This window comes from Patagioenas fasciata, chromosome 2, assembly GCF_037038585.1.
Source record: "Patagioenas fasciata isolate bPatFas1 chromosome 2, bPatFas1.hap1, whole genome shotgun sequence".
In the NCBI taxonomy this organism is placed as follows: Eukaryota; Metazoa; Chordata; class Aves; order Columbiformes; family Columbidae; genus Patagioenas; species Patagioenas fasciata.
In genome coordinates, this window is record NC_092521.1 from 105,804,086 (window position 1) to 105,827,253 (window position 23,168).

Below are 23,168 nucleotides of genomic sequence, written 5' to 3' on the forward strand. Positions count from 1 at the left end.
GGAAATATCTTACCGTTGGTCCCATTGGGCCCACCACTCCAGCTTCACCCTGTTGAGGATAGACACATATTGAACAACGACAAGGAGAATTCCTGCAGCATCTAGCAAAGGTGGCTGGTAACAAGGCCACCAAGCTTTCTGGGGTAACATGGCACAGTATTAGCCTACCTTCTCCCCCTTTCTTCCTAATAATTCAGTTAAAGATCCATCAGCAGATATAATAGCTCCTGGTTCTCCCTTTTCGCCCTGCAATTATCAAATTGATTTCATAGTATTTACAAATAATTTCTCAATGAATCAGAAGTCAAAGCAGCATTACTGCTGTTTGCAGCATGAAGGATTAGTCATGTTGTGATATGAAACATGAAGTGATACTGATGTGAGTAAAGCTTGACTCCGGGGGACAAAAGGGCTGATCTTTCTTAAAATACAATAAAATACACTAAAAATATCCTCTTCCTGTAAATCTCCCTGAGATGAATAAGTACTTCTTTCATTTAAAAAAAAAAGTCTTCGTATTGGCCTCAATAGAGTAACTATGTCAAACATGCTGTGTTCACAAGACACCTCTGTCAAAGGCAGACAAGCTATTGGTGTATTCTTGTGTACCATCAGCTTAGATACTGGTCAAGAAATCCTGCTGGAAATGTGAAATCTTGATAGAACACTAAGTGTCCCAAATTTACTATCAGAAAAGCATGGATCTTCCTCTCTATATGCCTGGTATGCCTGGTATGACATAGCCTCATTACCTTTTATGAGGGCTAGTTCCCAGTGTTCAAATTATGGCACACTGCATTCCACTTCTTCAAGGGGTAATTCCATTGAACAATGGCACAACCATGAATTATCATTGCCCAGTGTGAGCCCATGGTTCCCACTCTGGATCTTTCAGCTGCAACTTTCCTCCTCCTAGCTCAGGCAGCTTGGTACCATAGATTTCTCAAGATCTCTAATGGAAGAAATCTGGCTTGAAACTAACAATTGCATTGCTGATTAAAATGACAGTCCAGATTATAGCACTTCCACTAAGCACAAAGCACTATAACTCATTTCCTCCTGCAGGTTCTTCAACGTTTGGAGTCTTTGGAATCTGCTTGAGAATACTTTGGACACTTTGGAGTCTCCCTAAGGGCTGGCTTCACTGACTTTGTCTTGTGCGAGATTTTATGGACCCGAGGTTGCAACAGAAGCACCTTGTGATCCTTAAAGTAAAATGCTCCTAGGTGTCTGTGCATCTTCATTGTGGTTGCCAGCTTCATCACTCTTGAGCATAACCTAGTGTTTACACCACAGAAACAGCCTCAGAAACATCACTATGCCATTGATGGTTTCGAAATATAATGGCTTCAAAGTTTTGAGCTCCTTCCAGTGTGGACAGCAGAACCCAAATAAAAACAAAACACAAAACAAAACAAAACAAACAACAACAAAAAAACACAAAACAAACAACCAAAATAACCCCACAACCCAAGCCAAAAGCTACCCCACTGGTTTTGAGGTTGAGTTGATCAGTTTATGTGCTCAGTAAAAGAACAGGAATCCTTATGACAAAAGGGGACTGGTATTTGTGGCCTGAGGTATTTCCTTTTGAGTAATGATGTTTTCTTCTGTGTAATGAAGATACTGTTCATCTACAAACCCATTTCAAACCATAATTAACCTTTTCCAAGTCTTCCTATTACTTGTGAGAAAGTGAGGTCAGTTACTTACAAAGAAATAGCAGAAAGTGGTTTTATTTTCCTTTTTATAATCCTCAAGATTGCAATAACTTAGATGTTCCTCTCCCCTGCTTCCTGCAGGTGGATGAGAAGGGGAAGAAAAGCAGAACAACAGCTGCAATGTTTACAAACTAGCAGAGTCAGTCTCTAGTAACCTCTCAGCAGTGCTGCTAAATAAACACTCTTGTGTAGAAATAAGAGATAAGAATCCTAAGGAGAGAGCTTTCCAAGGAAGGGAAAACGGCAGTCTTCACTCTGTAGGCAAAGCCCTCTGTGCCAAAGGAGGAGGAAAAGATTAAGCTTTTTTTATTTGGTCTTTTGGTTAGGATCCCAGGGTGTCAGCACAGACAATCACATTGTAAGAAGAGGTCACAAGTTAATGTTTATGCACACTTATTCTGATAAGTGCATACTGCACTGCAGAATTTTCACACTGGGGAAGGAACAATACCTCTAAGTACTTTTTTTTTTTTTCAGAATTCCTTCAGTTTCCACTTAGTAAATTTTTCACATGACCTTTTCAACATCCCTAGTAAAATTAGAATAATTAAATTTCTAATGTAGTTAAGTATTCATCATCTAACGCATTTTACAGTATGTACTTTCCGTATGTGGTTTTTCCAACCTGTTGTCCCTTGGGTCCTTGTAATCCAGGCAAACCAGTATCACCCTTTGGTCCCCGAGGGCCCTAAGCAAAAACAAGTGCATAAATCTATGGTGAGATATGCTAAGAATATGGACCTAGGCCATTTTACTAAATGTAATTTTTAAATAACTGGAAAACTTGAACTTGAATTACTCTGTTTGCAATCTAGGAATTCTTTCAAGATTAAATTGCTGTCTGAATCGTAATATTCCCTAAAACAAACGTAGGGAGAATCTGTTAAAAAGAAGAAATCAAAAAATGCCTAATGTTTATCACAGTGTAGAAGATACACACATTCACAAAGAGAAATATGCAAACATTAAGAAGAGTGGAAATTCAGCCTAAAATTCTCTATTTCCTCCCTACTGTATTCTTTCTCCCTTCACGATCATTCAGCCAGACTGACTTTCGATAGAATTTCTGAATCTATATTTCTAACAGTACCTAAAAAAATATAATATCTGAAATAGAGATTATAATAATATATTTGAAAATAAGATAATTTCTGTATCTGTTCTGTGGTGAAAGCATTCCACCCAGATCACATTCTGTTTTTACAATCTTCCATTATCAGTGCATTCAGAAGCATTTTTTTTACCCACCAAGAACTAAATTCAAGTCTAAATGATTTCTGTACTAGTGAAGAGACACAGAAAAGACCTGAGGTAAGAACAAAAATGTGATTTTCCTGTCTGTGGAAGTTATGTAGATGACAGAAAGACTAATACTTCATCATATCACTTTCTAAAGGTTAGCAGATGTTTTTCAAATAAAAAGTATTTTTAAGGAGTTTTTTTCCCCTTTGTTTGGCTTCCTATGCAATTCACAATACCCAGGACTTATTAAACAACCTTCTGCAGAATTCTGGGCAATTTGCCAGCATTTTGTCAACATAATTTGTCAGCTTTCCTAGTTTTCTCCTTAGTTATTCTCAGGCAATAGACAAAGGATCCTGAGACCATATGCCTGCATCTGAACTGTATAACAATCATAACAAGGGAAAATAACTCTATCAGATTATATAGAATATAACTATAAGAGTATGAACAATAATATATGAAGTCAGAAGCCAGATAACACTACTTACATGGTGTGGCAGTCTGAGCACAGCAGGTAGGTAGCGTTGTATAAGGCATCTTTTGATATTAAGACTGCACAATGCTTCCATGGTAGCACTGGTATGTTATTATAAAAACCAATATATGTTTTCTAAAGAATAAAAGATGTACATCTTGTAGGGCTTTACTGTACCCCCTAAAGAATAATACAATTACACATATGAAGATAACTTTCAGAAGTCCATCTGTTCCATTTGTTTCTCCTAAATGGCATAGGTCTTTCCTCAAGTAGTAATTTTTCATCAGAGTCAATTACATTTAGATTTAAACTACAAAAGTGACTCTGACATAAGCAGAAATATGAGATGTGCATAATCACAGTATAACTCATTTCTGGCAGAGTTAATTTCTACCACAGCTGTTGGTTCCATGAAGACCTATAGTCTCCCATAGGAAAATTCATTAGACTTTGTGTAAATTCTGTAAAATATAATTTTAAAAACATAAAACTATGTTGAAAAATACTTACTTAAATCCAAGTAACATACTTACAGGAAATCCTGGTAGACCTGGCTTGCCATCTAGCCCCTGCAAAATGCAAAAAGCCCACCCCCTTACAAACACATATTACAGACTTGCAAAACAGAGTATCCATTTTCCAGGTATTGCATAATTCGTGAATATTAACTGATTTGAAACTGGATTAAGAACCTCATACAGCCAGTGCCCTACACTTCTAATTTTTTCTGGGACATCAGCATTTACTTTCCAAAACTGAAGGGACAGAGATCCAGGGAAGGCTGAAGAAAGGTGCCATTTTCCACATATGAAAGGCACGTAACCATAATTCAGCCTCCTTTGAATCTTTTCCAGATTCCAGCACAGAGATCACAGTAGCACTTCCACGTTTGCCTTTTTGCTCCTGATCATCTGTGGGTAGAAAATAGGGTGTGTAATAGGTTGTGAATAGAAACATGGATTTGGATTTGTACTGAGCATGTTTAAGATTGTCCCCCCTGTGATATCTGCAGAGAAACACTTTAGTTGTACTTGGATAAGTATTACCCAAGCCAACCTACTTCCTTCTGTTGGGACTGTAACAACTATAACAAACCAATACATTTCTGCTGGGCTCATGAGCCCACTCGTCTACGTTATTTTGAGAACCTGTCATCTGAGGCTTGAATGGCAACTACCTGCAGAACTCACACAGGCATCCTATTATGTCCATGTGTTAGGTGAATCAGGTCTTTAGGAAACACATCAAAATACTTTCCATGAAAGCTGTTTTACCATAAACACAACTGGATGCAACCACAATACGTCATCCTGTGTGACAAGCGAAAAAGAGGCAAGCTAGCCTAACAGATAAAGGTTAAAAGCTGTTATTGAAGCAAATGTCCTTCTTCCTAGTTCACTGACAGATTTAGTAAATATTTGTTTTGGGACAATTGTATTAATAAGATACAAGTTTTTTAAAAACTATGGCTATGTAGAGTGAAATTCTGCTAGCAGGCACACACATTCATCAGGGGTTGAACGTGAGGGAAAAACAGTGCTAATGAAAAAGAAAACAGATAATGTACAGAAGCAACAGTCCACAAATGAAACTAGCTGTGAAGTAAAATTCTTCATTTTGGGGGATTCAAATTTTGTGAAGTGCAGTACACCGTAGACTTCCAGGCAAGTTTGAGTAAAGTCTGCAGCCTGGAAAAGGTAGATTTCTCTGTGGATACAGTCCTAAGAATTTGAAATAGTTACAATGAAGCATCCAGAATTTAAAACATTTGATTGAATTATTTTGCCGCTATACTTCTAGCTGCAAATCAGAACCTGAAATTTCATATTCTGTTGTTCTCTCACGAAATTTTCAGCTTTTCATCCACAGCTATGGTAGTTGTGAGACTAAACTCATGTACAGGAGCCAAGCATTCCTAGTTGCAGTCTCAAGCAGAAATGAGCAAAGCACCTCATTCCAACATTTTATGACTAGAAAAAAAAAAAGAAGAAATGCTATGTAAATCTCGTGTCCAGTTTTTGCATCAGTTCCACATTTCTGTTATTCTGGGCATATAGTTCAGATTCAGAGATAAGCCAGTTCCTTTTTTTCATACAAATGTGTAGAAGCTATTAGTTCATGCAGAATTCAGTTCTGCCTTGAAGTATTTCGACAGAGCTTAGTGTTCAATTTAGCAGGAACACAATTCCAAAGGATAGGAAACTCAGCTCTAGCTGATACTTAAAAGGAGACAGTGAAGATATACTCACTGGAGGCCCAAGCAGTCCTTTAATTCCAGTAAAGTTAAAAATGCCATCTGTATTATTGAGCAGTAGCTAAAAAAGTGGTTAAGGAACAGGTTATTTCAAATACCAATTTGATTATCTAGGTCACACATGCATTTTTAGAAATGTATAGACACTTGAAGCATCCCTTTCTAACTCTGGGGAGAAAAACACAAATAAGGCCACAGAAAAGGCTCTCTATTTCTAATTTTTGTTACATTAATAAGTTTGAAGCTACTCCTGCTTTGAATAGGAGGTTTGACCATATGGCCTCCAGAGGTTGCTTCCAGTTATCTTAGGAGTCTCTGAATACTTTTTTTCTAATCTAGGATGTCAAGAATGACACAAAAGAGGACAGACCTGCTTCTTCACATCATATACCCTATCCTACCCTACCCTACCCTACCCTGTACTCTATAATCTGAGCACAGCAGTGTGTGGTCAACTTCCTATACTTTGAGGTTATGTTGGCATCATGATTCAGGCAGCTAAAGTCTGTTGCTTTTACTGGGTGCTGCTAACTGTTCCCTGTCCTCATGTGCCACAAAAACCATTGGAAAATTGTAAAATAAAAAGACAGTTTAAGTCCTGCAGGCATCACTCCATCTCCCAGTCTGCATGAACTCTTCTGCTGCATTACACCAGGTGTGGCACAATGCTGTTGGTACCACTGTATTTCCAGCTCTATACGGCCCAGAAAGGGAACAGCACATGGGCTGTTACATTTATCACAGTAATAAAAAGGTTCTGCTGCTGCGATTGTTCTGCTTTATCTACAGCTGGTGGCAGAAATCCAGGAGCCCTGGGTTTACACTGTCTTTTCATTGTGGATTTGCTCAATATTCATTCTTTTTGGGCTCAATCCAAACTTTATTGAAGTCAGTGGAAAGAATCCCAGAGGTTTTGCTGAGCTTGGGATCAGGCACTTTGTGAATTTTATAGATAAGTGTTTAGCTGCAAATGGAAATTGTGATTGGAAGTCAGAAAACTGTCCACAGGATCTTGGATCCTAAGATTCTGGATGGATACTCAGTAAATTCAGAAAAAAAACCCAGCTCTTTTGGGACTGGTTATGTGGCCTATGGGATGCCAATTTATGAAATATTTGTTATAAGTAGCAGAAGCCTAAGTGAAAGCTTAGTTGTTTCACTCAACAAAAAAAATGTTATGTGCAGTTTAGCTTCATGATAATGTTGGTGCTCATCTCCCCTTACACAGATTTCTCATCTAGGCATATTCCCTTCTTGCAATCACAAATCACTTCTTACTGCTGTTATATGCATTCCTATGGATGAGTCTGGGTATTCTAGGCACCTTCAGCTCTCAGGAAGAATTTTGTACATCCACTCACAGTTTCTCCAGATCTTGGTGTCATATCAAGCCAACTGAAAGGATTTTTATTGTCAGTTTGAAATAGGATTCGTCCTAATCTGTAGCCTTTATTACTGATAACTAGTATTGTTTTTGCAAAGGCTGATGCACACAAAGCAAAACTGACTGGAAATACACAGGCAGCTAAAGGATATTAGCCAGTTTTTATGAGCTTCTAGCATTTTACCCTTTCATACATTTGGCTGTTGCTTCCAGAACAGTCTGTGCTCTGGTTTGTGTAGTGGACACCTTTCAGAAAACAACATATTTTTCTCTTATATACTGAAGTGTCTCAGGTGCCTTGCTTTGTTAAACATTTCCAGTTTTGTATTTCTCTGTTGATTTTTATTTAATGTTCACAAATCCTGCAGAATCACCTGGAGAATTTGTGAGCAGCTCTCAATATGACCCCGCAATTCTTGTATGTAAGCTATTCACCCATTTTCCTTCCTATTTCATCTTTTCAAAACAAATTCATTTGATATAGAGACATACTGAGATTTTTTGCTTTGAGGAGGAGGCTTACGACCTGAATATTAACAGCAGAATTCCCAGTTTGTTAACTGCTTGTGCCATCTTCACTGTAAGATGAGTGAGAGAGACTTTAATGCTTGACAAACATGCTTACCTCAGGTATTGCTATGATTGGTCCTGGTGGTCCTGGGGGTCCAGGTGGTCCCACAATACTGTTCCCATCCTGCCCTGGTTCACCCTATTTCAAAAACATTACAGGTGGAAAACCCATTTACTAAGTAGTACATTTCACACAGGTTTTTCAGAAAGAATGAAATCCACACAATCTCACCTGAGGTCCTTGATCACCCTTCTCCCCCTTTGGACCCTGCATGTGATTTAAAAAAAAAAAAAAAAAAAAAAAAAATCACCATAAATGATTTAGAATGAAAAATTGTGAAAATATGCTTTCTCTAGCTTCAAAAAAAAGCACAACAGCAAAATGCAGGTACAGAATTATCAATCCCCAGTTCTCTCAAACCACACATAGGGCCAGCTGGTTTCAGCTCAGACCCTCTGAGGATTTGATGTTTAAAAGTATTTCCCAGCACTTTTGACAGAGTTCACAGATGATCAGAAGCAAATGGGCACACAACATTTAATTAGTTGGGGATTAATTCAACAGGCCTTTCTTTCTCTGCACCAAAATCAGCTATGCCTGGATGCTCATCCTTTTTCAGCATTAACCATCTTGGTTGTGTCTGGGATTACCCAGTGGACCAGGCAGGGAAACGCTGATGAGCCAAACAGTCATTTTTCAGGCAGATTATTTCTAAACTTGATCAGCCCCTTGATCCAGCTCACTGTGCTGGGGATGCAGACAGCTTGTCTGGCATGAGTGAGGGTATCGTGGCAGGGTCTGAGTTGTAGGACTTCCCAGCTAAAGAGCTCTATAATCCTCATGGTTCTTAAGCATGAGAAGTAAATTAAAAACACCTATAAGCCTGCTGTCTTGCCTCTAAATAAAAGCAGATCTGGTTTCTGAGTAATTAAAAGCAAAAGGAGCATCAAAGAATTGGAACTAGCCTCTCAAGATGATTATATCACTTCTGATTGATGAGGGAGGCAAGGGAAAGGGACACTGTGTTGCTGTACTTGGTGTCTAAGGTAACTGCTCCAGGTTAAGTAGGACAAATCCAGGCCCATCTCTCTACATGCTACTAGCAAGCAGTTAGATCGCTTGCTGATCCTTAAGACGTAGGGTTGGGAGCCAGTATGTGTTAAGTGATCACAAGTTATTACAGTTTTACCACATCTCCAGGATGTCCAGCAATGCCAGGAAAGCCTGGCTTTCCATCTGAACCTGGCATTCCCTGCCACAACAAATATATTGTTATTTTCTTCAGTGTCATACAAGCAGTAGGCTTAGGAGGCACAGTATGGTACTGAATGGAATACAGGGCAGGCTTGTGGGGGGGCTCCACAGAGTCAGCATCATTTTATTAGACATCTACTCTCTCCACTTCTCTTGTTTTCCCCTCTCCAAAGCAGTTTTTGTTTGTGGTTCTGTTTGTTTGTTTTAGTTGGTTTTGGGTTTGTTTTTTTTTTTTTGTTTTGTTTTGTTTTGTTTTGTTTTATTTAATGCTGCTTCAATCATTCTTCTCCACTACTTCCACCTCCGCTTAGCAAAAAGGTGAATTCTGTTGCTTTTCCCCAAGATACATTTTGTGGGTTATTTCCATCCTTCAGCTAAGTGACTCTAGAGAAAGAGGAGGGAGAGGCACTGAATATAGACCAGAGATGGTATGTGGAGCACAAAGTTTGATAGCCCCTGCTCTAGTCTAATGCAGGATTGTATATTACTGCTAAGAATCTGATAGTTACTCTGTTCTATGGGGAAAACAAAAGTATCACTTGGCAATGTTCTTGCAGTTTACCCAGCAAAAAAGGATAAAAGAAGATTTTGAATTCAGAAGAATTTGAATTCAGGTGAACTGTGAACTGTATTTTTTGCATCTGTTTTTCTCTGTGTCATATCAAAGGAGATTCAAAGGAAAGGATCAAACGAAATTACACAGAACAGCCTGATGATTAATCTAAGTGACAGATTACCCCTGTTCTGTTTTAGTGGTGGGGCTATTTTTTCTTTATTTATTTGGATGGTTAGGTAGGTTTTTTTGGTTGCTTTTTGTTGTTTGCTTGTTTGTTGTGTTTGTTTTTGGTTTTTTTTTTGGGTGGGTAGGTGGTTGGGAGGAGTGTTTGAGTGCTTTTTTTGTTTTTCTTTTTGTCTTCAGGAAAATGCTGGTTTGTTTCTTACTTTTTGTTCTGCTTCAAGAAAATATTTTTGGGCTTTTACAGTAGATAGTACCATGAAAATCTAGTGGACAGACAATTCCATTAGAAGGTCAGCTTAGTAGCTGCAAAAAGTTTAACTGAATACAAGAAATTGTTACAAAAAGCACGAGAAAATAACAAAGAACATTACTATGCCACATACTTATTGTATGCCTATAACTTGAATTCTGTGCACTGCCTTGTTCACATTTTACATTTTGAAGAGGATCTAGTGGAACTAGAAAAACTTCAGAAAAGGACAATGGGAATAATGGAAGGTATGGAAGGGCTTTTATATGGTGTAAGCCATGACTCTTTAGCTTGGAAAAGAGACAAATGAGGAAGTGGGTGAAGATTTTAGAGGCATCTAAAAGGAGAGAGTAGTTAAAGACCCACACTTCTAGTAGAAGAATAGTGGGCATCAAATAAAATAGCTAGAAGAAGTTCACGGGTTGTGTAGTCAAGTTGCCAGAGCACCTTTCTGCAAGGTCTTGTGAATTGTAGAAGTTTGCATGAGTTCCAGAGGAGACATCAAGTTCACTTAAAGAGATCTAATTGTGGTTCAGACACCTTTCCTAGTTGAGAAAGTCTCTGAGTCACAAAGTTTTGGAGTCTCAAGAGAACTACGATGTGATACTTGCCCTTTTATAAGGTCAAATTGTATCTGAGCATCTGCTCTAACTACATAATCTTTTGGCATTGTTGGAGACCGGATACAGGGATGGATGGATGTGTCACAACGAAAGCATTGAGAATTATGTAATACTCTACAGGAGTGTTTTAAATCATCCAAAGTCAAATGGTCTTCTCTGCTGCATTTCTGGTGTAATAGACAAAATTCAAATTAACTGTTTTAATTAACTTAATTTATTAACTTAATTTAATTTCATTTTAATTTAATTAATTTTAATTAAAAGGACACAAAATCCTCTCTCTTCTTATGCCTTTCTACAGAACCACCAATTGTCCTGGTTTTGTTAAAAACAAGACCGTTTCTCTTTTAGTGATTTTTCTTTCAGCTAAGTTCTAGGTGGCTGTACTTTCCTGAGTTTTAGCCTGCATATTTTTTCCTAGGATGCTGTACTCAGTGCTGATAAGAGACCAACGGAATGCTGAAGAAGCTCGTGTTTAGATTTATTACTATGGTAGCCAAGAAAGACTGACAAGTTTTCCCACGTTCTGTTGTGAGAGGGGCATGTTTGAGGAGGGGTGGATGGAACAGGTGACTAGAACTGACCAACGGAAGTATTCCATCCCATAATCGTCATACCCCCTATATAAGAGGGTGATCACGAGCATCACTCACTCTTCGATCACGGCCAGCATCTGGAGAGGACCCTGCCAGTCTGCCTGTGATCTACAGGTCTCAGGCCCTGCATCCCTGCAACCAGGTTCTGGTTTTCTGTGAAGTCCCACCCATGACTTCTGGGGGCCTGAGTTGCACTTGCTGGAGCCACCAGCTCTGCAAACCCAGCTCTACCGCTGCTGGAGTGACACCAACTCCACATCGAGCATTCAAGATTGATTTTGTATATTTTGTGTATATTCTCTATTTATTAGTAGCATCAGTAAAACCCTTTAAAACTCTCCAACTTGAAGTCTAAGTCTCTCTTCCTTTCCTCTTATCTTTCCTATCATCTTTCCAATCTAAAGGAAAGGCGTGGCGGGAAGTGAGGGGATAACAGGGAGCGTCTGCCACAGTTTATTGCTGCCTCGCCTTAAACCTTGACACCAGCATAAAAAATTTAAAGGGTCCACTTCATTAAGAAAATAGATTCTTAGTGCTATTTCTGTGTTTGTTTGTTTGTTTGCTTACTTGCTTGTTTTTTGTGATCAGCAAAGCATGTGGCTCAGGAATAAAAACTCGGTTTATTAAGTTGAAGTAGAATTTCTGAAGCACTGTAATTTTAATTTTATAGACAAGTGCAAGATAAAAGGTGTCTCTGAATGCTAATGACATCTAGGCACCTAAGCAGCTACCCGATTAGTAAAAATGGTACATGGGACTTAAGTCTCTTCAGTGCTTGTGGAAGATAGTATATGTCTATCTTCAGCAAAGCTAATTGGACAGAGGAAATAACCTCGGACCAACAGCATTTATGCAACAGAATGTTATCATTTAAGGCATGTTGGTACTAGCAGATCAGCTTCCTACTTTTACAAATGCTGAATAATTTTTCCAATAGCTTTTTTTTCCAATGTAATTTAATTTGGAAGAGAAGATCCAGGATAAGTAATCTGTTTTACTGTAAGATGTTTCACTGTAAATAATGTATCTAGAGACATCTTTATTGCAAACTCCCTCTGTATTTTAAGAATGTTGCTAATTGCTCAAATATAAGAGGAATAAGATATTTTTAAATCTGAGAATTGGAGATATTATTTTAAATATCACTGTAGTCACTCCACTTACAATATGTGCATGTTCGAAATTTACCTGCCACAGCAACAATAATAATTACTAGAACAAAGACAACAAACCAAAACACTTGCATGTTTAGTAATTAAGAAGATAATCTGTAGCCTTATATGGATTACAAAGAAGAGTTAAATGACTGTGTTATGCATCAATGCATCATCTTTAATTATCATGCTGAGAAGTATCTCTGAAAAAGGGCAACACTCAAAATATGTACAGCAGATGGAATTTATGGCAACTAGAGTCCTGCTACAGTGTTGTTTATTTAAAAATAAAAAAAACAACAAGAAGATGCTACTAGAAGACTGTGATAATACTCTTGTAAATATTCAGCAAGCAGAAGGGTAGATTCATAATGGTTTTTATCTTGTTTCTGAGGAACTCTTGATTTCAGTGCTGTCCCAAATGCAAGAGAAGCTTTTGTTTTGTTTTTAATATTTTATTATTTTATTTTATGTTATTTTATTTTATGTTATGTTATTTTATTTTATGTTATTTTATGTTATGTTATGTTATGTTATGTTATTTTATTTTATTTTATTTTATTTTATTTTATTTTATTTTATTTTATTTTATTTTATTTTATGTATTTTATTTTATTATTTTATTTATTTTATTTATTTTATTAATTTTTTATTTATGTGAATTTTCTATGTGTCCCAGCACCGCCCTCTGCTGGCTTATGCCTGCAAAAGCCATGCAAGTCAGATGGGGACTGGCAAAAAGCAGCACATGTGTAAGAAGTTTTGGAGTGTGCTCCAAGAGGAGGCCAGACCAGAACAGACAGGGATAATGGTAGGGGAGATTGGAGAGGAAAGAATTGACTACAGCTCCAATAATTTCAGTACTAACATCATGTAAAAAAGTGTAAACTGGCAGGTTTCCCTGCCAATGGGGTCTCATGTCCAGAGGCTGCACTGATCCAGAGCAGCAGGTCTAGGTTGCTCACTGGTGCATAGGATGAGCTAGACAGCAGGGGCAAGTTACAGCTTGAGAGGTACAGGTTGCGCATCAGGGAAACTTTTTCTAAAGAGGGTAGTGAAACACCAGAGCAAGATACCCACAGATTATTTGGAACCTCCCTGGAGATATTGAAGGCTCAGTGATACAAAACCATTGCTGATGTAATCTAATGTTGGTGTATTGAGTGTGATATTGGACTAGATGGCCTCTGGAGGTCCTTACAGGCACCATTTCTATAATCTTGTCCCTCCTGACTGGCCAGGTGTGGGTTAGGAGAAGCCTGGGCTGCAGGATGATGGGCAGGTTCTAGCATAAAAATAGGTAACAGTGTCCTCTGTTGTGAACACCTGACTGCGCTTGTGCATTGCTCCTGAGACCTCTGCACAACCTGGCATGAACCTACTACTGTACCACAGACATATATCATGGGGAGAGTGCTCTGGTGTGGGGTGCTAGCTACACACCATGGTATTAAGGAGTAGGAGGGCATGTGAAACTTAGCTTTTTATATAAGCTTTGCTGATTTTCATTTTTGTTGTGGTGAAAATGTAAACGGCCTCAAAAGCAGCATGGTGTCATGCGCCTGAGGATTTTAGATGCAATTTTAACCTTATTTTAAATGAAGTCTTAAGCAACATGTTATACTGACTCCTGATAATCACAATTCAACTGAGAAAGGGTTCTGTTTTTCCAGAGAAGCTTCCCTGGGCTTTAATATGTTGACAGAGCAAGAAATGTTCATTATCTCTTGACTGCACTAAGAGAAGAAAGGAATCTAAGAGGAAGATCAAGTTTAATTTATCTCCCACCTTTGAACCTGGTGGACCAGTGTTGCCTCTTTCTCCCTGAAATGGAAGCATAGTAGGGCTGAGATATCGAAGTGAACAGCAATTGCAAGGATTTTTTATGTTACTTTTCTTACAAACAAAGGGACTGATTGAAGTAAAATTATTAGCAAAAACAGGGCATACATTTGTGAATTGGTTCTGGAGATTTAACCTCCCAGTTGTCACACACATCTTAGTGGTTGTGGTCACCACACATTATTTTTGCTGAGCATCTACCAAGCCACATGATTGAAACCTTCATTTCGGTGTCTGAAATTAGCACATCGTAACATTCCCCAGATCTACTGATGCCACAATAGCCTTGAGCCTCCACAAATGACCCACCATCTTCCTTCAACACAGTTAACTCCGCCTCCCCTACACTACTGCTCTCCTCACCTACCCAGCTGCTATGTCATACCATGAGCAATGCAGAGAGTGCTGCACTGTTTTATCTTTGGGACTGATTCTGAGCAGACATGATTCCTTCATTTAATTACAGACAGAGAATAGGCAATTTAGTTTTTATCATTTGAGATAGACAATATAAACAGGATTAAATCAGCAATAAATCAGAGTCATTTCCTCAAACATTATGTTATGCTTACTGTCTTTTAGGAGTGCCTATATTCACGAATGCATGAAGACTGTAGGCTGTTTTTTAATGAAAACAGCTTTTTATAACAATAAAAGTGAAAGCAGAATTTGGTTCTATACTTACTTGCTAGGAAAGAGAGAAAACTTTGATCACAGTGGGACTTCTCTGACAGCTCTACTAGCCTGGGTTTTTTGAAGGATGAAGGATATATGAAACATAACTACCTTAAACTGCTCGTGATGCATTAACTTTTGGGTTTAGAAGTGGGTGGTTGTATTTTGCCACTGTTGCCTAGTGAAGTAATTTATAATCATGAAAAGTGGGTGTAAAATTCATCCCCATGTGAATGATAGTTTATTATGACCACTTTATATTAGCCTTGCTTTAGTGTACCTGATTTTGTAAGATGTAAGGCAATAGTATGTTCCTTTCTATGTCTCCATGACCTTGGGGATAAATGACTCAAGATTAAACAAATAAATCTTAGTGTAGGTTGTTGTGAAGTCTCTTGGCCAAGGCTTATGACTATCTTTTCAGTCCCACTTCAGTTCCTAAATCCTAGGAATCGGGATACCTGAATTTCTGAAGACTTTTGGAAACATTATTTCCATAATATTTTAGAAACAAAATCTATAGTTAAGAGCAGAGAATAAGGTTTTAACAAAAACATGTAATTTCAGAGATTTGGCACCTACTCATGTCCATAGAGTAGCATTGTGTGAGAGCATGACTATTCTAGCCTCTCTTTTGCAGTACCATTTTACCAAAACAAGCTTTGCAAATACTTGATTTTTTCACTCATAGGTAATGTCCAGCATTAACAAGAGTAGTACACAATGGAAGGGTTTCTTTCACCTCTAGAACCTCAGCTCTATTGACCCTAGACACAGGGGACTGACCAGATCTTTGATTGCTGTCGTTCTGTGAAACAGATGCATGCAGTTATTTCTGGCAATGCACTTTCTAGGTAGTCAGTGACCTGTGCTGTGCATGTTCAGGTGTAAATTTTAGGAAGAGAGGTTGGCAGGCCCCACCTATTGTTTTCCACTTCCTATTCCCTCAACGTTAGATTTTTTTAACTCCACATTCAAGGTGATGAAAAGTTGTAGTCATGCTGTACTATTAACCTGAGTGGTAATTAAGCTTTACATAGGAACATAGAAAGTCTGTCTAATCTGTGAATCTGCCCTTTTTTTCCTCTGTTTTTTCATCTCTTCAGTTTTTCCTTCATGGGTTACCTAACCAATACCAGCATCAAAGTGGAAAAATTCAGTGACTGCTGAGGTCAAATCAAAACCAAGGCAAAGTAGTCATGACATCTCCCTTCTTCCCTTCAGCACCTTGCAGAACTTTTTCATATAACTTTCTGGGATCATGCCAGAAGGTCTCTTCCTGCAAGTTTCTCTTTCTCTTAGAAACCAGAATGATGTGTAAATGAGCGACAGAGAGAAACTGCTAAATGTCCTAAAAAACTTAAACAAAAATGCCATGTTACACTGTGGGTTTTTTAGAAGACCAAGGACATGTAGTGAGCAATCCAGACACTGATATGAACTTGAGTAGTCTGTAAAGTGCAGGCCTCTAGGATGCAGTAAGGTTAATCATGTTTGAAGAAATGCTGATACAAGCTTGTGCAGCAGAAAAATGAGGAAGAAAGGCAAGTGTATGTGGCCAAAGCCAGTCTGAAAAGCAGGATGCCATGGGGGAAGCTGGTGCTCGCAGGCAAAGAGGACTGAACTAGCAAAAATGGTTTAAGGACACACAAACAGCTCATTAACAGTGCATGCAACCAATCAGATTTTAGCTATTGCATGATAAGGGAGCAAATAGCGTATGTAAGTCTGGTGATTCTGCTAATAAAGTGACTACTGTCTGATCATATTGATCGTGTGACTAGTCCGTGACTTCTGCGTCGACATTACACCAAGTGCCTTGGAATGTAGCAGCGCAGATGGTATTTACTCACTCTTCTGGTGTGGATGTGAAATAATTATATTAATATACATTCTGAGTGGATACACAGTGTATATGTGAAAAAAAATTGTCACATACTTAGACAGTATATGAATGTTAAACAAAAACTCTTTTCTTAAGACAAATGCAGGGAATATAGAAGTAAAAAATATATATACAGAAGCAGAATATGTTAGCTTTCAAGTGTTCCTTGTTACATAGGGTACCTTTGGTCCTAATGGCCCGCGCTGTCCTTGTCTTTCTGCAGAACTCTATGAAATTACACTGAAATTACTGGTAAATCCACACAATGACAAATTCTCTCAGAAAAAAAACTAATTCATAACCACAATTCATAACAACAATATTGGAGATCAGTTGTGTGAACAAAATTAATCAAATGTAAGCATTTTTTTAGATTTATTGTTCTAATAAATATGGCCTTGCTCTACATTATCATGTAAATGTATAAGGCTTTTTTTTCTTACAAAGAAAACTTTAATCTTGTCATTGCATACTATACATATTTTCAGAAAACATTACAAATAAAGTTGTCCAAGTGCAGTTGTTACAAGAGATTGTTTTCAGTTACTTACAATTTTTTTAATTTGCCTCCTTGGCTAAAATTAAGATATGTTACCACTTTAGAGGAAATACCATATTGTCTTCCTAGGTTTAAAAGTAGCTTGAAACAAACATTTGGGGATGCAAATTCCTCTCTTGTCTCTATATGGTGACATGAGTTGTAAAGTACAATTATGACTCTTTGATGGTAAAATGAACAACTGTTTCTTATTGATCATTTCAGAAAGTTGAATGAAAAAAAAAAATTCAAAAAGTGATTGAGTTACTTTCATCTGGAACATGAAGACACTAATAAACCAAACACCAACAAAATTTTACACTGATTTGTAGAGGAGGGAGAATAGAAACCTGGAAATGATAACTGAGCCTACAGGTGAAATAAATTTGCTACTTCTACTTCAAAACATAACCACCACTTTCTCACAAAAGATTACTAAAAAATTAAACAGATTAAAATATAGTGCAAATAAATGTAATTTATTTCCTAGCAGCTGCTTTGAGTTAGAGGCTTCTTAGAAGCAGATACTCTGTTTTAACTCAACACAATCAGAAACCTCTGGAGTTGTCATAGAGTGTAACTGGTTCATAATGCTTTAATGCAGTATCAGTAAGTATGCATAATAATTTTCATGATTACAGGGAAGTTCTTATGTGCCTTCTTTACTGACTCAAACTTTGTGGAGTGAGTAAGCAGTAACAGGAAAATGGAATTCCAGGATTTTGTTCAGCTGAGTCACTTGGAAGCCATGCTTGTTACAAAACCAAAACTGAGAGTAAGGCTTTCAACTAGGCAGGTCAGAATGGGCAATTTGGGAACTGGTTTTGGACATCTCACTTTGGACAGCTAGTGAATTCTACTCTTATTTTCGTAACTCTATTTTTTCCTCCACTTTTTTTTAGTATCTAGGAAAAGTTATATGAGGGGGCAAAGGTCTCTAAGACATTAAACTGAGTCAGGTATAACTTCAGTGACTCACAGTTACTAGTACTTTAAATCATCACAGTAAATAGCTTCTTAAACTCATTCCTGTCTCCAGTCTTCAATTAATTTCTGGTGATTCATGGAATCATAGAAACAGGGTTGTACAGGGCCTCTGAGGACCACCTAATCCAGGCATCCCTTTGAAGTAGAACTGTCACCGGCTCCAAATCAGGTCAGTCATGGCTCTATCCAGTGAAGTCTTGAAACATCCAAGAACAGGCTTCCACAATCACCCTGGACAAATTGCCACAGTTCTGCACCAACCTCCAACAGGTCCAAACCAACAGGTTTCTACTAAGGTTTAGCCTGAACATCTCAAGCTGCAAATGGTGACCACTGTCCTCTGTTGCACCGTCTGACACTATGCAATTGCCCCTCAAACACTCACAAGCTGCTATTACATCATGCCTTTGTCTACTTTTTTTTTTGACAAACTAAACCATTTGACCTCCTTCAGCCTCTCCTCGTTGAGAACCCATGCCATCTATACAGGTCTCTGCTGGTCTGTCTCTGTCTTCTCCACATCCTTCTTGAAGTAGAGTACAAAAAAACGGATTCAGTATCTCAGTGCAGCCTCACTAGCCCTGAGCATAGTGCTATAATAGCAACACTCTATATGGTGGTAATGCTCTTCCTTATGTACTCCAGTGCAGGGTTTCCCTTATTTGCAATGATAGTGCACAGCTGCCTAGTATTCAGTTTGGCATCTACCATAACCCACGGTCACTGGCAGGAGCCCTTTCTCCAAACTTGGGCAACAAGACTCATTCTTTCAAAGCTATGCTTTTAAAGTTTGAATGTTTCTTTTGTAGTGAGCATAGGGGCAGGATTTCTGAAGATGAAACTAGACGAATGCAGTCAGCTCTGGAAGGAGGAATGCTGGATAATTGCCTGCTTTGGGGAAGGCATCATAAGTTGCAGTTTTGATGTTACTGATAAGAAAGAAGATAAATCCAAATAACCTGGCAAGTGTTGATGCATTCTATTCCCATATTCCTTACTTGGTGTTTTAAAGTGGCCCACACTAGCAAAAATCTCCTCAGACACAGTGATGGAGGCAAAAAACATCCCTTCTTGTGGGACATTGCTTCCGCACTACTGGGAAGATTTTTTTAGTTAAAGTGGTATTTCACATTATTCAAATTTGATTGTCAAACTATAACATTTCAATTTTGTTAGAACATGTAATTCATCTTCACATGCAAGAAGGACATCTACTAGAGTAAAACAAGATATAGATAGCTAGATAATACAAAAATCCCCTATTTCATCCTTTAGTCTTTCAAAAATATACCAGAGTAGAATCTAAAAATCCTCGGCTAACCATCTATCAGAGAAATACTATTCAGATTTTTCGGATGATACAATTATTGTCATGTCATTCTAGAGCAACAGAATCCACTGCAGTGCAATGACTCCAAATCTATTGCTGACTGGGCTTATGCATTTCCAAAAATTGGAGAGGAGGACACTTTTGTTTTCAAAACAAAAAGAAAACAACCCACAAACAACAAAAATACCCTAACAACAAGAAACATTCCTCTCCCCGAAAATATCTACTTACCTTTGGCCGTCTTGATCCTGGAATTCTGGATTCACTTAACAGACCAATGCTACCTGATCCTTCCATGTCCTAATGGATGAGAAAAAGTGCTATAGAATTTAAGAATTTCTCCTTCTCCCGCCCAGCTGTTCTGTTTTCTGGAGTCCTTTGAAAAACTGGAAGGATACTGAACACAAATATTTTTATCTTTCCTCATTAACATTTTTTGACCAGTGCATGATGTTCTGGAGATAGATTCTACTCAAATGTGATAATGTGATAAGGGTGTGTTGATCTTCCTTACAGAAACTCTGGTCTTTACAGTCTTGCCAATTGGACACCATTTCTCCAGTACTTCAGGCTGGACAGTATTAAGCAGAAGTGAGACAACATCAGTTTTAAGTATGTGCTATGTTTAAGCATGTTGTAGCAGTATTTTTCTGCTTAGTATTTACCAGCCATCTGGCTACTGAAATACTGCAATGACTAGTGAGGGTTACATAACTGATTTAAGGTAGGGAAAACTTGCAGGCAGTTTGTGAAGAGCAGCAATCGTTATTAAAAAATAAAGGTCCTTTCTAATTCTCACATTCAAATGTTGAACTCCTGCTTAAATACATCTTACTGAAATGAAATTGAGCAGAAAAAATTATATCACAAAATTATAGAATTAATTATGTTGGGAGGATTCTCAGAGGCTACCTATTCCAACCTTCTGTCAAAAGCAGCGTCAACACTGAATTCAAATCAGGCTGCTCAGGGCTTCATCCTCTCAGGTTTTGGAACCCTTCAGAATGGAGGTTCAACAGCCTCTCCAAGCACCAGTTCCAATGCTTGGCTATTATCAAGGTGAAAAATATTTTACTTATATGAAGTCAGAACCTGCCCTGTTTCAGTTTATGATTGTTTTTGCTCATCACTCTGTGCACCACTGTAAAGATCCTGACTGTGTGTATTCTCAATAACCTCCTTTTAGATATCTGAGGGCTGCTAAACTGCTTAAGCCTTCTCCAGACTAAGCAAGCTCAGTTTTCTGAGTCTTTCCTCATAGGTCATGTGCTCCAGCCCACTGATCATTTTTGTTGCACTCTGCTGACTTCAGAAAGATCTCTGTGAAGTGGAAGACCTTGAGAGCAACATCTGTATTTCCTGTGGAGACTTTCTAGGGTTTTTAAAAGAAGTTTACACAGAAAGCAGCAACCTCCCTCCAGCTCTTGTTGTTCTGACTGTGACGTTCTGAATCCGTGGCAGAACCAGGAGCTGCTAGTTCCAAAGCAGCCAAAGAAATAAAATTGCAGGCTGTTGTAATTATCTTGTTTACCCTCACTAACATCTCAGTCACATGTTCCTATCCCTTTTCTTATGCCTAATCAGTCTATGCTTCAAACCATCTGGATGAACCATGCCAGCAGGAAACTGTTCACTTGCTTTTATGATAGTTGAAGTTTTAAGTGCAGCTGTGCTGGCTTGTTTCCTCTGTCTGAAAAGGGAAAATCTTGATCTTTCTTTGTTCATCCTGCTCACAGCCACAGAGCCTTCATTTTCAGCATCAGTGCCATATGTTGAATCGTCTCACTTTCCTGTGAGGCACTTTAACTCACTAAAATGGCAGAAAATATGTTAATTTTGTGGGGTGGGATGGTTCTCTAAAATTTTAGTAAATTAAATTGACTTGTGGAAGGATTGATGGAACACTGGATGCTAGTGCATATGAAGGGTAAGCACGTACCAGGAATGGCTGCAGGTGGGAAGAGGAGCAGGAGCAAAACAGAATCTCTGCCTCTTGGTGACAACAAGCCCTTATGCCAGCTGATCCTGTCTACATGATCCCTATTCCTCGCCTGCTTAGCTTTCTGTTAGTGACTTGAAATTTCTCAGATTACCATGGATCTGATGCACTGTGGAGATGGTGTAACTGAGAAGTTGGAAAACCAATTAGATTACTTTAAGCTGCTACAGAATGACAGCCTAATGCTGAAGTTATGGAAAACATCAAGTGATCTGATTCCAGTGGAAAAAGAAATCTTGTTCTTTTGCCCATTTCTACCACAAGAGCAAGAACAAAAGCAGAAAGAGTGCACAGCTGGAATCAGGGCCTTCCTTTCAGGGACAAAGGTGGGAGGTGGATGACACTGAGTCATCAGGTTGGCTCAAGTCCTTTCATGCCATTTTACCTGAGATTGAATGTTATGCAGACTTTCATTTTGCTCCTCCATCAGCTATCAGTGTATCAAATACCAACAGAAAATCTATTGATATTCTGTTTGGCCTGTTTAGCCAAACATTTGCTACTTAGTGTAAACCACAAGCTGTGTTTCTGAGTCCTTTTTTCACTGATCTCCACTGTGCCAATATATGTTTCTCTTTAAGAAAGTGCTTGATGCCTACTTTATATAACACATCATTGCTTCCGACATCTGTATGTTTTTAATGGGTTTACCAGATATCTTCTGCATCTCAAACTGTTCTTTTGGCAAGCATAAGTGCCAGCAAACTCCATAACATTTGGTTTTTGCACACAGCTGATCACAAATGCTAGTAAGTGCTAACAGGAATGTTTTGCAGAAACAGTCTTACAGCAATAAACAGACTGCCAACCAAAAGGTAGTGTTGCCCTTACAGACTGGCACACCACAATGATGCCTTAACAGATGGCAGGGGTGGGCACCCAAAAGATCAGCTAGAAGCAGCAAGCCTGTTAACAGTACTGTTCGTCTCTGGGAAATGACAATCATGCCAATTCTGTTTGGACTAGATTAAGTTCAAGATGAAGCCAGTTAAGATATTGTTACTGCAGTTAGAGCTGGGATCCTTCTGTATTTGTGTCCATGCAAGTGAGAACTTCCAGTTCTCACTCTCTCCTGCTCATCTGCTAACTTTGCTCCTCTGAGACTTAGGTATCAAAGTGGCAGGCTTGGGTCCCAAGTACCTACCTGCTGGGGAACTCTTTGAGGCAAAGTTGCCTTCTACTCAAATAGTGTAAATGGGGAAGAGTGGAGAAACTCTTAACACTTGATCTTCCAGGGTCACAGAAGATTACTGTAAGCCAGAGAAGCCATGACCATAGGTTAAAACTCAGATCCAGCATAGGATGTGGCTTGTCAGCAGTCGTTATCTCATTTTGAGACAAATATATATTTATTCAGGTAAAACTCTGTATCAGCCTTTATAGAGTGCCTAAGTTAATGCAATGAAGTGTTTGTATGCTTAGACTTAATTCTGTTCCTTGATAATAATAGCAATAGCAGTGCTGTCAATGAAGAACTTGTGAATTGCTGGAGAGATTTTTTCATCCATTGAAATGCACTGACATCAGTGACATTATTAACCAGTAGTGTATATAGTACAATATTATTTAGTCAGACATCAGAAATCAGAATATGTCTCTAAACAGGCATTAGTGGTAACCTCTGTACTTAGAGTACAGTGTCT

General features: G+C 38.4%; 1 protein-coding gene across 10 annotated transcripts in view; it reads right to left on the reverse strand.

Moving 5' to 3' along the window:
- The window catches only part of COL15A1 (collagen type XV alpha 1 chain), a 133,081-nt gene that overhangs the window by 26,800 nt on the left and 83,113 nt on the right, over nucleotides 1–23,168 (reverse strand). For 7 of the 10 annotated variants that reach the window (XM_071804659.1, XM_065830458.2, XM_065830454.2 and 4 more), the window contains 10 exons: nucleotides 19,758–19,826; nucleotides 16,854–16,898; nucleotides 14,058–14,093; nucleotides 7,885–7,920; nucleotides 7,708–7,791; nucleotides 5,694–5,759; nucleotides 3,978–4,013; nucleotides 2,347–2,409; nucleotides 169–246; nucleotides 14–49 (listed from right to left, as the gene is read on the reverse strand). In XM_071804659.1, coding sequence (XP_071660760.1) covers nucleotides 14–49; nucleotides 169–246; nucleotides 2,347–2,409; nucleotides 3,978–4,013; nucleotides 5,694–5,759; nucleotides 7,708–7,791; nucleotides 7,885–7,920; nucleotides 14,058–14,093; nucleotides 16,854–16,898; nucleotides 19,758–19,826 — 549 coding nt within the window. The remainder of the gene's footprint in view (nucleotides 1–13; nucleotides 50–168; nucleotides 247–2,346; nucleotides 2,410–3,977; nucleotides 4,014–5,693; nucleotides 5,760–7,707; nucleotides 7,792–7,884; nucleotides 7,921–14,057; nucleotides 14,094–16,853; nucleotides 16,899–19,757; nucleotides 19,827–23,168) is intronic. The other 3 variants (XM_065830455.2, XM_065830457.2, XM_071804657.1) reach the window with 3 other exon arrangements.